The following is a 13,170-nucleotide window of genomic DNA, read 5'->3' as shown; positions in this document are numbered from 1 at the left end:
CTGAGCTGAGTCAGAGAGCGCGTCAGTGCACCTGTGGTCATGTCAGTGTGTGTGTGCGTGTATATGTGTGTATGGGGTGGGGGTAATGACTAAGACTGAGAGTAATGGTAGCGAGCAAAGTGGGTTTGAAACATTGCAGTTGTCAGTTGAAATAGACAGGACAGGCGAGGAAAATAGAAACTTTCCGCGTAGTTATGAGTGATTGAATGACAAACAGTTTTAAGGCGAGAAACCCCTTGAAAATCCACCAGACACCAAATGTCAGATGTGAATTTTAAATGAGCTGAAGTAGAAGGGCTAAATATATACAAAAAAGACTGAGGCAGTGAGATGTTCACTAATCGGCGGCGGGTCTGGAAATATGTGAATGAGGGGGCCACATTGGGGTGAAGTTTTAAGCGGGGTGAGGAGGTGTTTGTAAAATTAGTAAGGAGCTGAGAATATTGTCACGTGAAGTCACTTCCTCATTTTCTGCTAACTGCTAGGACCCACTTTAACTGACATAACAATACTATCTCTTATTCCCACAGGTGTTGTTGGGTATGTTTGTTTGTGTTACCTTGTTGGCAACAAATAAAAGTGTCCCCAACTTTTTCTTTTCAGTGTGCCAAATACCATTGCTGATGGTTGGTGAGTTTTAAGAGGATACAGAGAGTAGTGTTGTGTCAGTATGCTGGATGATGTAGAATAAGCATCGTTAACACAAACAAAACTTTCAACAAAAACGCGCGCTAAAGTGCCCTCCTGGGAGCCAAAACGCGCACTAAAGTGCCCTCTTGGGAGCCAAAATGTGCGCTAAAGTGCCCTCCTGGGAGCCAAAACGTGCGCTAAAGTGCCCTCCTGGGAGCCAAAATGCATGCTAAAGTGCCCTCTTGGGAGCCAAAATGCGCGCTAAAGTGCCCTCTTGGGAGCCAAAACGCGCGCTAAAGTGCCCTCCTGGGAGCCAAAACGCATGCTAAAGTGCCCTCTTGGGAGCCAAAATGCCCTCCTGGGAGCCAAAACACACGCTAAAGTGCCCTTTTGGGAGCCAAAATGCGCACTAAAGTACCCTCTTGGGAGCCAAAATGCGCGCTAAAGTGCCCTCTTGGGAGCCAAAACGTGCGCTAAAGTGCCCTCCTGGGAGCCAAAACGCATGCTAAAGTGCCCTCTTGGGAGCCAAAACGCCCTCCTGGGAGCCAAAACGTGCGCTAAAGTGCTCTCTTTGGAGCCAAAAAACACACTAAACTGCCCTCTTGGCTGGTTAAAACATGATAAACTGCCCTCTTGGGTGGTAGAAGTGTGTGCTAAAGTGCCCTCCTGGTTGGCAAAACACACTAAACTGCCCTCTTGGCTGGTTAAAACATGATAAACTGTCCTCTTGGGTGGTAAAAACATTACTGTTGCAATGACTTTTATGTTGGGCCCTTATTTGATCTTTATCGAGCCATAGCTATATCTCACAGAACCAGTTTGGATTATCTGGTGCTAATATGGTGTTAAAATGCACTAGAATACAGGAAATGGCATCTACTTAATTGAAAATTTTCTGGGGAAGGACCCCCTGACCCCCCCCCCACAGATTTATTTCCTTCATACATCCATGTCTCCGTGTGTTCTTCACAGTCCAACGTTGAATCTACACAGTTCTCGTGGATGCTGATCCTAACTACAAACTAACTTGAGTAGTCTGTCTAGTTAGTCTGTTTTAAGGCTATATAATGTGCCATTTGTATAACATATAAACATGTCTAAAGTGCCCTCGAAAACATGCAGAACTTAGTGCCCTCTTCAGTTGCGAGAACGCGCTGTATGTGCCCTTTTTTTCTTTTCGCCCCTGCCCTTCAAAAAGTCTGTGCACGCCACTGAATGTACACATTTTGGCCAGGGAAAAAAGATGGTTTGAAAGAGGCCATCTACATCAAACTCATAAACCCCCATAATATAATGTTCAACTTTAGAGCAGATATTAACATTTTTACAGCCTGGTGCAAAAAACAGTTTTGGTCTCTATAGTTAATTTAACCATTTGTGACAACTGCGCAGGTGGTGAATTTTTATATACCTCACCCGTTTACGTTTGATTGAGGCTTAAAGTTACGCATTATTAAGGGCGAGCTGCTTTGAATGACAAGCAGCCTGATGACAGTGTCCTTGCCTTCTCATTCACATCCACCTGACTGCTCCACAGCTCCGGGCTTCTTGTTCAAATTTGGTCACTTCCGGCTCCAAAAAAACAAGATGGCAACGGTCTACAAAGTAATGGGTGATGTCATGGTAGCTACATCCATTATTTGCACACTTGGGAGTTTGGACTTGGCAAGTTTGACTCGGGAGTACAAACTCCCAAGGATGGCTGCCATTGCTGCTGGTCTGTGAGAAATGCATTCTGGGATACCTGACTGTCAAAAGTCCACACAAGTCACCTCCCGATGCATCCCCGATGGAACGGACAGAGCAAGGTCACATCCGGGCATTTGGACTATACTTGGCTGGATGCGGACTTTGAATTGGAATAGTACTGATGACGTTTAACAAGTCCACAAGAACACAAGTCCATGCAAGAGCGCAGATTGAGAAATGCCTAGAGTCTCTCTCTGTCTCTCAGTGCGGGTTGGATGACACTTTATTTTGAAATACAGTGACTTTCCGGCACAAAGCTTAAATTCTGAAGTAACGTTTCCTGCTGTAGAGTGACTAACGTACATCTACTTGAAAGAGACACCAAACTAGCTCGACTACATGGCCAAACCAAAGTATAACACTGAATGTATTAAAATGTGTGGACCCTGAACCAAGAAGACAACCAGTCCTCCTGGGTGGGACCAGTTGGGAACCACTGTGTTAGGCTACATAAATAACTGGTTACTTTTACAAATCACAGACACTGTGGGTTGAAGATCTGACATGTCTTGTGTCTGCTTTGCACTGCCCTGCACTTTGTATCTGTGACATCTGTACATTTTACTGTTTTTTCTTTTAACCAGTTTATGTATTTTGCAAAAAGTGAAAAAATATAAAATAAATAGAAAAAAAAGAAAGTTAAATGCAAAAATGATATTTAAAAATACAAAAGACAATAATGTACATTTTACTTTTAAACCTATAAATAATCTGGAAGTTGTATCCTTCATATTTCTGTTTTATAATCTAATTATTTAATACACTTGTGTTTTACCACACATATTACTTGTGTGTGACAAATAAACATTTGAATCTTGAATAAGTGTTATTTATTTTTGATTCATAGTTTTTGTAGATCCATCAATCAAATCAAATAAATGTTTCATGTAAAAAAGCTCTGTCTTGACACAACACGCATATAATTCTCCTATGATACAATAGCCTACACAGTTTTCTGTTATTTCGGTGACTGTTCTCTTTGCCAACACGTGGTGGTTTTCTGGAAGGGATGAAAACATCACATAAAATCACTGTTGCCATAACAACGGCACTGTGTTTCTCTCTCTCCTCCTCCTCTTCTTTCTCCATCCCTCTGCTGCAATGCATCACACCCTCTCTCCTCCTCCTCCTCCTCCTCCTCCTGCATGCACCTCCCTCCCCCAGCCTTCACCCATCCCAAAGACTGATTAGCGCGGCATCCTTCCACTGACACACCATGTAATTTGTGGAGATTACTGATTTTTTTTCCCCCTGTGTTTGTGTGTTTCTCTTCCGCTTTTCTTCATTTTGACTTGTCGGTCAGCATCCATGCGGCTCTCCAAAAGACATCTCCCACCGCGCGTCTCTCCTTGAAGGCAATAAGAGGAAGAAGTAGGAGATTTTTGTCTTTTTTTTCCTGTGTCGTGCTTCCATCCTGAAATCTCTCCGATGGTCCCCGGTGTGACAGCAGAGAGACTTCCAGCATCTGACTGCCTGACGCGGGATGGAAGCCGTCCACCTCTGACCCATCAATAGGACGAGACGTTTCAAGGATACCAGTGAGGGAAAAAGAGCATTGTTTTTATTTAAAGGCGACAGGTAAAGGACGCTGCGCTCGGCAGTGCTGCATTTATAGGATTTTTTTTAAAGAGGACAGACGTGATTTTATGCATTGTGAGCAAATTCCAGACTAGATGATTGTAGTTTCTTTTATGTTAACCCTAAAACACAAGAACTCCCCGTAATTCACAGCCACACTGCTGGAATGCACAAGAGAAATAGCGCACTTTTTTCTAGTCCCCAAAGACGCACAGATGGGCGGGCAGCGGCGTAAATAAACCCCCTCTTAGCTGTTCAATGCATGCCTTTCAATCCGCCTTCAGACTGGAGTCATGTGTTGGTGACCCATCTGAGCACCAGAGCCACCTGCGCTGTTGCATGCAAGCCTGCCTGAGCGCCACGCGCAGACAGCAGCTAAACAAACCACATGGCTTCACTGATGTGTACAAAGAGCTGATGATTTCACTTGAATAAGTCAGGAGTAAACAGACTCTGCCCTAGATCACTGCCTAGAGCTTTATTTTAAAGAGATATGTAGTTGTGCAACTGCAATTTGGACTGCAAGAGGAAAGCAATAACACTGATATGAGGCAATAACAATCAAAAAAAAGGTGGTAATTATATTTTGTTCCAAAGCCAAAGAGAGGTGGGAATAAGCGAGAGGATACTTCACACTGCTTCCATTTGCATTTTCACTCAGACTGTGGCTCTATCAAGCATCAACCCTCCTTGCTCGCACACGAGGGAAAAGTGCAGCTAAATGTTTCCTGTCGAAGGCATTCATGCATGCAGCATTTTAATAGACTTCTGAACTGCACAATCACTCTGTAACTCTCCATTGCAACACTCCTTCACAGGCTGCGTCTTCCATTTTCAGCACAAATTCCTCAGCATCACCCCTCAAGATATCTGTCTTCCGGTAGCTTTTATGGTTAATCACTGACAGTGCCATTCACCCACCAGTCTGTGTGTCAGCATACCCGCATTATTTGGTGCACACACTTTCTCATTGTGGAGCTAAACAGGCTTACGGGTGTGCCACAGAGTATAAATAGTTGAACAAAGGCCCTTTTGGAGCTGACAAGGGGCCGAAACCTGAGACTCAGAGTGATTCCTCCCTCTGGTAACTCTACACGCTCACACGCCGAGAGGCTGGAGAAACTCTCCAGCTCAACAGAGCAATTTAGATCCGGAGAGGGTAAAGGGACGAGGCAGCGAGCAGGGCACACACTGCTGCTGTCAGGTTTCTCAGGTGCTTAAGAAGACCAGATCAGCAAGAAGACCCACCCACCCCTCCTTCCAGCAATTGTATGAGCTGAAAAAAAGGAGGAGAAGAAGAGGACACCAGGGCGGACCACACCCAGAGTCCCACCAGCCTCAAGACAGAGTCTCCTCCTCTCACCTCCCAGACTCTTGATCACAGTCTGGACATCTTTTGGGCATCTTAGAGGTCATCATCCCTCAGCTGGAGTAGCTGTTGTAGGCTAGATCTGTCTGGTGTCTCCCATTCTGAGGTGTGTGAGTGTGTGTGTGTGAGTGTGTGTTTTGACGCCGTTGAGAGCCGCCAGCGGTCTTCTTTTTCCTGTCAGGATGTCTGCAGTACAAGAGCTGCTGCTGCTGCTGGTACCTCTGGCCCTCCTGGTGCTTCAAGGTGAGTGAGCAGCAGTTGTGTTGCCATGGTGACGCCGCAACGGCAACACCTTGGCATGCACGTAAGCCACCATCCAATGCCTCCCCTCCATTCATTGACTGTGCAGCTTGCGACTGTTGTTGAGGTGTTTCCTGTTGTCCGGTGATGCCCCCTCTAATCTAACGCTGTCTGCTCTGTTTGTAGGCAATGTTTACGGGGTTTTCTCCAGTGTGTGTGTGTGTGTGTGTGTGTGTGTGTGTGTGTTGGTGTGTGCTCAGATGCAGATGTGTGAGTGAGTGTTTCATCATTGGGCTGGATTGATTGCTAATAGCCCAGCTGTTTAGGTTTTGTTTTTTCAGAGTAATGAGATGTGGCCATGTGGCGGTGTTAAAATGGAGGACACACATGCATACAGATACTGCGGCACTGTGTATTCAAAGGTCTAGAACAATCTAAATCATTCATTTCTCCCTGTGTGTTACAATGGGGCATTTATGTCTATGCATGTGTGTGAGTGAGTGTGTGTTTGCAGACCAGAGCTCCAACTAAGGATTATTTTCATTATCTATTAATATCCCAGTGTCGTTCTCAAAGAAACAGCTTTATAATTAGTTTATAGAATGGCATTAAACAGTGAAAAGTGCATGCCACAACTTAAAGACATCTGACCAACTGTTTCACTTAACAGTGTTAGAAAACAAAGAAAAAGCAACAAGAATGTTTGGCATCTTTGCTTGAAAAGTTGCTTTCAGTTGATAATCAGAATAGTTGCGGATTGATTTACTGTCACATGACTTATTGATTAATCGACAAATTGTGCAGCACTACGTCAAGTGAATGGACGTTTCCAGTCAATGTAGCAATTGCAGCACAAGTGATGAATTGTTCTTTCAAAAATTCTCGTTAAAGAAACAATCGTAAGATTTAGTGGCATAAAGTGATGATGTTTGCAGATTACAACCAGCTGAAACGTGTCCTGGTGTCCTGGTTGAAACAGGTGCTGAAGCACTGAATAAATAAGTTTCACTTTATCGGCAGAGGTCTCCTCCTCTCCAAAACAAACAGACCCAGTGATTTAAACCGGTAAACACACTGAGTAAAGCAGTTGCATATTAAAAAAAAAATCAATGTTTCTTTGATGTGGTTTGGTGTGTCAGAGACAGGCTGCCAGCCCAGCACCTGCTAATATGTGCTCAACTTATTTCCCTGATAATTTAACATCTAGACGTTCAGGAGGTTTTGACTTCGAGTTGAATTATCCAGAGATGGTCTCTTCTCCAAACGGACCTGGTAATTAAAACATTCATCCCAGAGGAGCTGCTAACTACGGTGAAAGACACTAAAAGGTGAATGCCCCTATATAGAGCCATGTCTGGTTCGTCTGTTCTGGGCTTTAGTAGAGACATGGTGGTGCAACATGGCAGACTCTGCAGACGAGAATCCACTCCATATGTAATGTAATGTAATGTACTTTATTTATATAGCACTTTACAACGACCACAGGTGAATCAAAGTGCTTCACAAGAGATTAAAAAACAATTAAAAACACAACACACAACAGATTCATGAATAAAAAACAACAAATAAAAGGATAAAACAATAAAATAAAATAAAATAAAACAGGAGTGTCACCACATTACTGAGTATTAAAAGCCATCCTAAATAAATAAGTTTTAAGTTTAGATTTGAAGAGGCTCAGGTCAGAGGCGAGACGTATGTCAGTGGGGAGTTTATTCCAGAGCCAGAGTGCGGCAACAGAAAAAGCTCAGTCACCCCAGTGTTTGTATTTAGACTTGGGCTCTCCCAGCAAGAGTTGGTTAGAGGACCTCAGAGCCCTGCCACACTCACGGACAGTTAGCATCTCAGATAAATAAGATGGGGTGAGGTCATTAAGAGCTTTAAAGACGAACATTAAAAGTTTGAAATCAATTCTAAAACGAACTGGAAGCCAGTGGAGAGAATAAAGGACAAGACTAATGTGCTCTCGTCTGTTAGTGTTAGTTAAAAGGCAGGCAGCTGCATTTTGCACATGTTGAAGGTGGCTAAGAGCAGACTGGGAGATGCCAATAAACAGTGCATTGCAGTAGTCGAGTCTAGAACTAATAAAAGCATGAATAGCTTTTTCAAGGTCATGACAGCTTAAAATGTTTTAACTCTGGCTAAAAGAGGTAGTTGGAAAAAGCTTGTCTTAACAACAGTGTCAATTTGTTTATCAAATTTCAAATGGTTGTCAAAAATACCCCCAGATTTCTGACCGTAGGGCTACATGTAGAAGGCAAGGCGCCCAGGCTGGTCGTCCCAGTATCCCCAAACACAATGCACTCTGTCTTATCCTCATTTAAATGAAGAAAATTTTGAGTTAACCAATTCTTGATATTAACAATACAGTCAAGTGAGGAACTTAGTGCATTATTATCTTTTGGCTTCAATGGCAGATAGATTTGCAAGTCATCGGCATAGCAGTGAAAAGATAGATTGTATCTGGCTATAATTGACCCAAGTGGTAACATATATAATGAAAAAAGCATAGGGCCAAGAATAGAACCCTGTGGGACCCCACAGGAGAGGGGGGCACTAGAGGAGGACAGGTCACCAAGCTTACAGAAAAGCTTCTATCAGATAAATAAGACATAAACCACTTAAGTGCAGTGCCATGAATGCCAAGATAGTGGTTCAGGTGTGATAGGAGGACTGTATGGTCAACCGTGACAAAGGCTGCCGTGAGATCAAGCAGCACTAAGACAACGGGACACTTGGCCAGTTTGTAGGCTTCAGGGATTTGACTATATCAGCAAGGGAGGGAAGAGAGACCAGTTCAAACTGCTCAAACACAGCAGAATGAGCTGGGATAACAGTCAAATCCCTATTACAGCTCTTGCTGGTTACTTGTCTAACAGAATCTACTTTGTCAACAAAAAAGCGAAGAAAGTTCTCACAAGTGGTAGTTGAGACATCAGTCACAGTGGAAGTAAATGGGTTTACAACAGAACTGATTGTATTAAATAGCACCCTGGGACAATGACTGCTGGTGGAAATAATATCGGAGAGATACTGAGATTTTCGCCTCTGGCTCGCCTATATCAGATACACAGATGTGATTGGTGCAGCTCGGCTCCTATGGCATGGGTAATGAGCATTATTACTGAGTGACTCGCTGAGCAAATTTAAATTGTGTTCTCGTGAGAACTCTGGGTTTCCAGGGTAGTAGAAACGGGACAATACACAGAAAAGGTAGCAGAGGCAGACAGCCAGCCACACACAACGGCACCATCTTGCCAGATGTAGATATAGACGGCTCATTCTAAGGTAGCAAAAACACAACAACTCTTATTTTCAGGTGACTACACACTAAAGAAAACATACCTATTCCATTTCTGCCAATATATCCCCCTAAATCCTACACACTGGAACTTTAAGACACTTGTCTCTTTCATTTGATGCAATTCTCACTTAAGACCCTTTCCCACTAAACAAAAACAAATGCTAACATCTGGCTTTTGTATTTAAGGGGAAAGGTTATAATCGGTATTCACTTCCAGGTCAAATGACTCAGCAGTAGTCACAAGAATTTATTGACTCCAGCTCTGATCATCTTAGATTGGCAGTGATGGAAATATGACATGCAGGTGGGCACGCTAATTCTAGCCCCTTTACCAATGTGATGCAATGACCGGCCGCTACAAGCAGCACTCAAACATCGTTCAACAATTTAGTCTGCACCAAGTTTAAGAGAAAGACTGAATAAGTCACAGATATAAAAAAGGAGTACCCACTGTAAAACTTTCCCTGGGCTCCGTGCTGCTTTCACTTACCCTGTTTTCTGGGCTGTCCGTGACATAAAACGTGATACGCTAGAAAAAAGCCCCCACAAAAACAAAGGCATACTACTGCAGAGCCTTGTTTATGGATATGGTCTAATGCCAATGGGAAAGCAGTCTATCGCCTGGTGGGAAAAGAAAATCAATTCTACTGCATGTGCTACCTATACATTACCACTGGCCAAAACTAAACAACTAGTATCATGAACTAAAAGAGAAGAATGTTTCTTTAAATTTGTGCCCTCAACCTTTCCACTCCCCCTGCTGGTGTCTGTATTATTTGAGATATCACGACTCAATTTCCCACCTTCACAAGAAGCCATTTACCGCCACTTACTATTTTACAGCATGAAAACCACCTTCCGCTGAGATGAAAATAGCCCCAGCTACATAATCCATCACCTTTAAGTTACTGTCAGTCTCCTCACACCCACAGGAAGAGGAGCAATACCACAAAGAAATAATCTTTAACAACCCTGTCTTAGGAAATTTACGGCATCTCTTTATTTATGGCCTCTTGGTTTATCTGGAAAGATAAATAAATGTAAAATGATCAATGGCATGCGCTGGCAGGCAATTTAAACAGCTTTTAGAAGTTAGTTATGGCTACAGCTGTGCAAAAACAGTTTTGACTTTAAATGCTTTTTAACTTTATTTTTGTGCAAACCGGACTCAAGTTTAAAAAAAGTATTTTGAGCATTTTTAATATGTTCCCCTTTTTTTTTTACTTGGCATGTTGTTGTTACAGATAATCTCATTTTAAGCACTGAGATTTAAAATTGAGCACAAAAAGGAAGAAATGCAGTAAAAGAGAGATTAACTGAGCACTTATCACAGTCAGCCAGCTGCTCTTTGTCTCGCACTCAGTCACGGACAACAATACTACAAACCACACATGCACAAGCCGGCACAGCTTCATAATCTAAAAGAATATAATAATTATAGTAATGCTGTGACATGAAGTGGCAGTTTTTCCAGGATATAAAGTTGAAACAGGCTGCACAAAATTGAGCCGTGGAAGCTGATGAATGAACAGAGGAGTGACGCTTGGCAAAAAGTAAGAAGGTTACACAACCTTGATTGACAGAAACAGGCAGTTTGAATGAGGAGCCGGCGGATTAGTTAAGGACTGAAGCGAGTGAGCACATCTGGAGCCGGACGCAGTGAGGATGAGAATATAAGACGAGACAGGAAATTGGATGGAACCTCCCAAAACAAGAGGAGAGGAACAGATTGAGGCTGATAAAAAAAAAAAAAAAAAGCAGCTCGTGCTATTTTTTTATTTTGACATGTGCATTTGCATGTGCTAAAAAAACTGAGATGGTGTTTGAGGAGTTTTTGGAGTCTGGTGAATCTAGGAGGGAAAAAACATGCATATCACAACAGTTTTAACTAGCATGATGATCTCAAGCTCCACCCACACTCTATCACAATAGGCTTCATCTAAGTTTGGCGACAGCTGCAGAGGGGAATTACAAGCAGAAAAAGGAGAAATAAAGGGACAACTTGCCTGAAAATACAGTAAAACATTTCCAGGTTGTCAAGTGTTGATGCTTTGTCATGCCCCTCAGGGTGTGATAACAACACACAGGGCACATATTGACGTTTAGTCATGGACTTTGGTACCCTGGGAGCGTTGGTTGTTGACGTTCTGTCTTCTTTCAAAATACACTTCTGTTTTCACAGGAAATTTAACATTTACATACATATACGGATAAAAGGGAAATGGTGGAGGTAGTGTAGCAGTTCAAGCGAGACCCGACCATAATACACAAAGAAGACATTTTAAAAAATGGCAGCACAGAACAAATCTGTAATAGTGAAAAGAATTCTCCGTCCTAATATCATGAGTATTTATTGGTCAAACAGACCACCACTGTCTGCGACGCTCCATTAAAAGATACATGATCAAGACCTCCTCCACCGTTGCCACCGTTCGTTGTTGACTTTGCCCTCTAGTGCCTGCATACCATGCATGGAAGAATGTCGGCAGCAACAGAACATTTGAAATAAACAGATCTATTTTCGTACATTTGAAGGGAGTATAAATAAGCCCCTTGTTGAAAGCCCAGTGTGTCACCCAAACACACTTAAGAGGGCCTTTGGCATTGATATCACAAGTCAAGGAGCTTGACAAAGCATCGGTACTTAACCATCTGGGAATAAGAACAGGGTTGTAGCTCACACTAATGTAGTGAACTTTAATTTTTATGATGCTCAAAGTGCCAAAAGGCTTCTCTCTTTCCAAACACGACACGATTGTTCACAAGTATGAACAGTAAATGGAGTTGTTCGTCCTTGCTTTCAAGCCAGACCAGAACCTCATAAAACCTAATGCATCTGACGGCTACCTTAACTAATGCATGCAGCAGAGAGACTCTCTCGGAGCACGGAGCCATTTAGTCTGCAAATGGCTCAAGTGCGGACTTATGGTCAAAGCAGATCACTGTCAGCAGGATGTTTGAACAACCACACCATCTTCTCCGCCCTGAGCCATTTGGATTCACGTCCATTCCATCACTCCACTCCAACCACTGCTGCTGCACAAAATGGCAATCACATTACGGAGAAGCTCGACATCAATTTAAGTGGCAGGGGGAGAAACTAAACTAATTATAACTACTCAAGGGATGCACTGGAGCACATTCTTGAAAAATCCAAGTCTGATTTATGGGATGTGTTTTTGCTTGAGGAATTTTCAAGTAAAATTTTTGCTGTTTGTAGTTTTTCTGACTTAAAATAGAAAAATCACACATGACAATGAAGGATATTTGTTGTGAAAGCTTTTTTTTTTAAACAATGAAGGCAAAAAATAATAATTCCCCGAACAACTCTTCCCTTAGAAGTTAAATAATTTAACATAATCTGCTCTCTTCAAGCTTTTTTGTGACAACTTAAGTCACCTCATATTCTGGCTGTGTGAGCTTTCAACCCCTGATAAAATATTATGTCATCAGGTTGTACAAGCCTGTTCTACAAAACATAGCTGCTACAACTCAGTATATAGGATGTCTGGATCTATATTTATCCCCTCGTACAAACAGCAAGCGTTGTAAACATGGAACTCTTGATTGATGCACTCCATCTGAGCGGCCCTGCAGTCTGGACAAAAACAACAACAGCAATGATGTGATTCTAGAAACTATGCCGGTGGTTCACTTGCACCTCATCTGCAGCTACTGTCAGACTCTGAAGCCTCATCGCAGCGTGAATATAATTCTGAAAAGGTTTTAAGTTGGATTCTATTTCAGACTTTTTTTTATTGCGAGATCTGTTCTAACCCACATATCTGGAGTGAGATACTGGGCCGTGACCTAATTTGCAGGCTGCATGTGTCCTGCTAACACACACGCACAGACACACAGACACACACACACACACACACACACACCTGAGCCCTTGTTCATCCAGCTGTGTGACAGAGATCCGTAGTACCAGGGTTTCCTGTAGCTGCGGGGGGGGAGTCAAGGGAGTGAAGGGCCTTTGAAGGACGAGGTGTCCTTCCACACAGCTCGCTTTGTATTTGTAGAGCTGAGATCTCGTCGGCTTATCAACTATTATTGTTAACACCATCAAAATGATTATGTGTTTTTGTTTAGACATAAATAATTGCACTTAGAAACACACATATTAGCTTACAGCTTAATATGTTGTTGCAAGTGTCTTGTGTTTATTGGAATAAATACTTTGTTATTGACCTAATGAATACATGAACTTTTCAGCTAAAATAATGTAAAATATACCATTTTCAAAATATTTTTTGTCCCTTTATTTCAGTTCATAAACATTCCTTACGCTGACCAA

At 42.5% G+C, this 13,170-nt stretch overlaps 1 protein-coding gene across 1 annotated transcript in view; it reads left to right on the top strand.

Annotated features, from left to right (window-relative positions):
* The first annotated feature begins 3,535 nt into the window (after window positions 1-3,535).
* Window positions 3,536-13,170, top strand: part of scn1ba (sodium channel, voltage-gated, type I, beta a) — a 28,397-nt gene continuing 18,762 nt past the window's right edge. The window contains exon 1 of the mRNA XM_033639801.2: window positions 3,536-5,569. Within this exon, the coding sequence (XP_033495692.1) occupies window positions 5,509-5,569 (61 nt within the window). The 5' untranslated portion in view covers window positions 3,536-5,508. The remainder of the gene's footprint in view (window positions 5,570-13,170) is intronic.

This window comes from Epinephelus lanceolatus, chromosome 10, assembly GCF_041903045.1.
Source record: "Epinephelus lanceolatus isolate andai-2023 chromosome 10, ASM4190304v1, whole genome shotgun sequence".
Taxonomy (NCBI): Eukaryota; Metazoa; Chordata; class Actinopteri; order Perciformes; family Serranidae; genus Epinephelus; species Epinephelus lanceolatus.
Note: the sequence above shows the minus strand (reverse complement) of the source record. Positions and strands in the feature narration are given on the sequence as shown.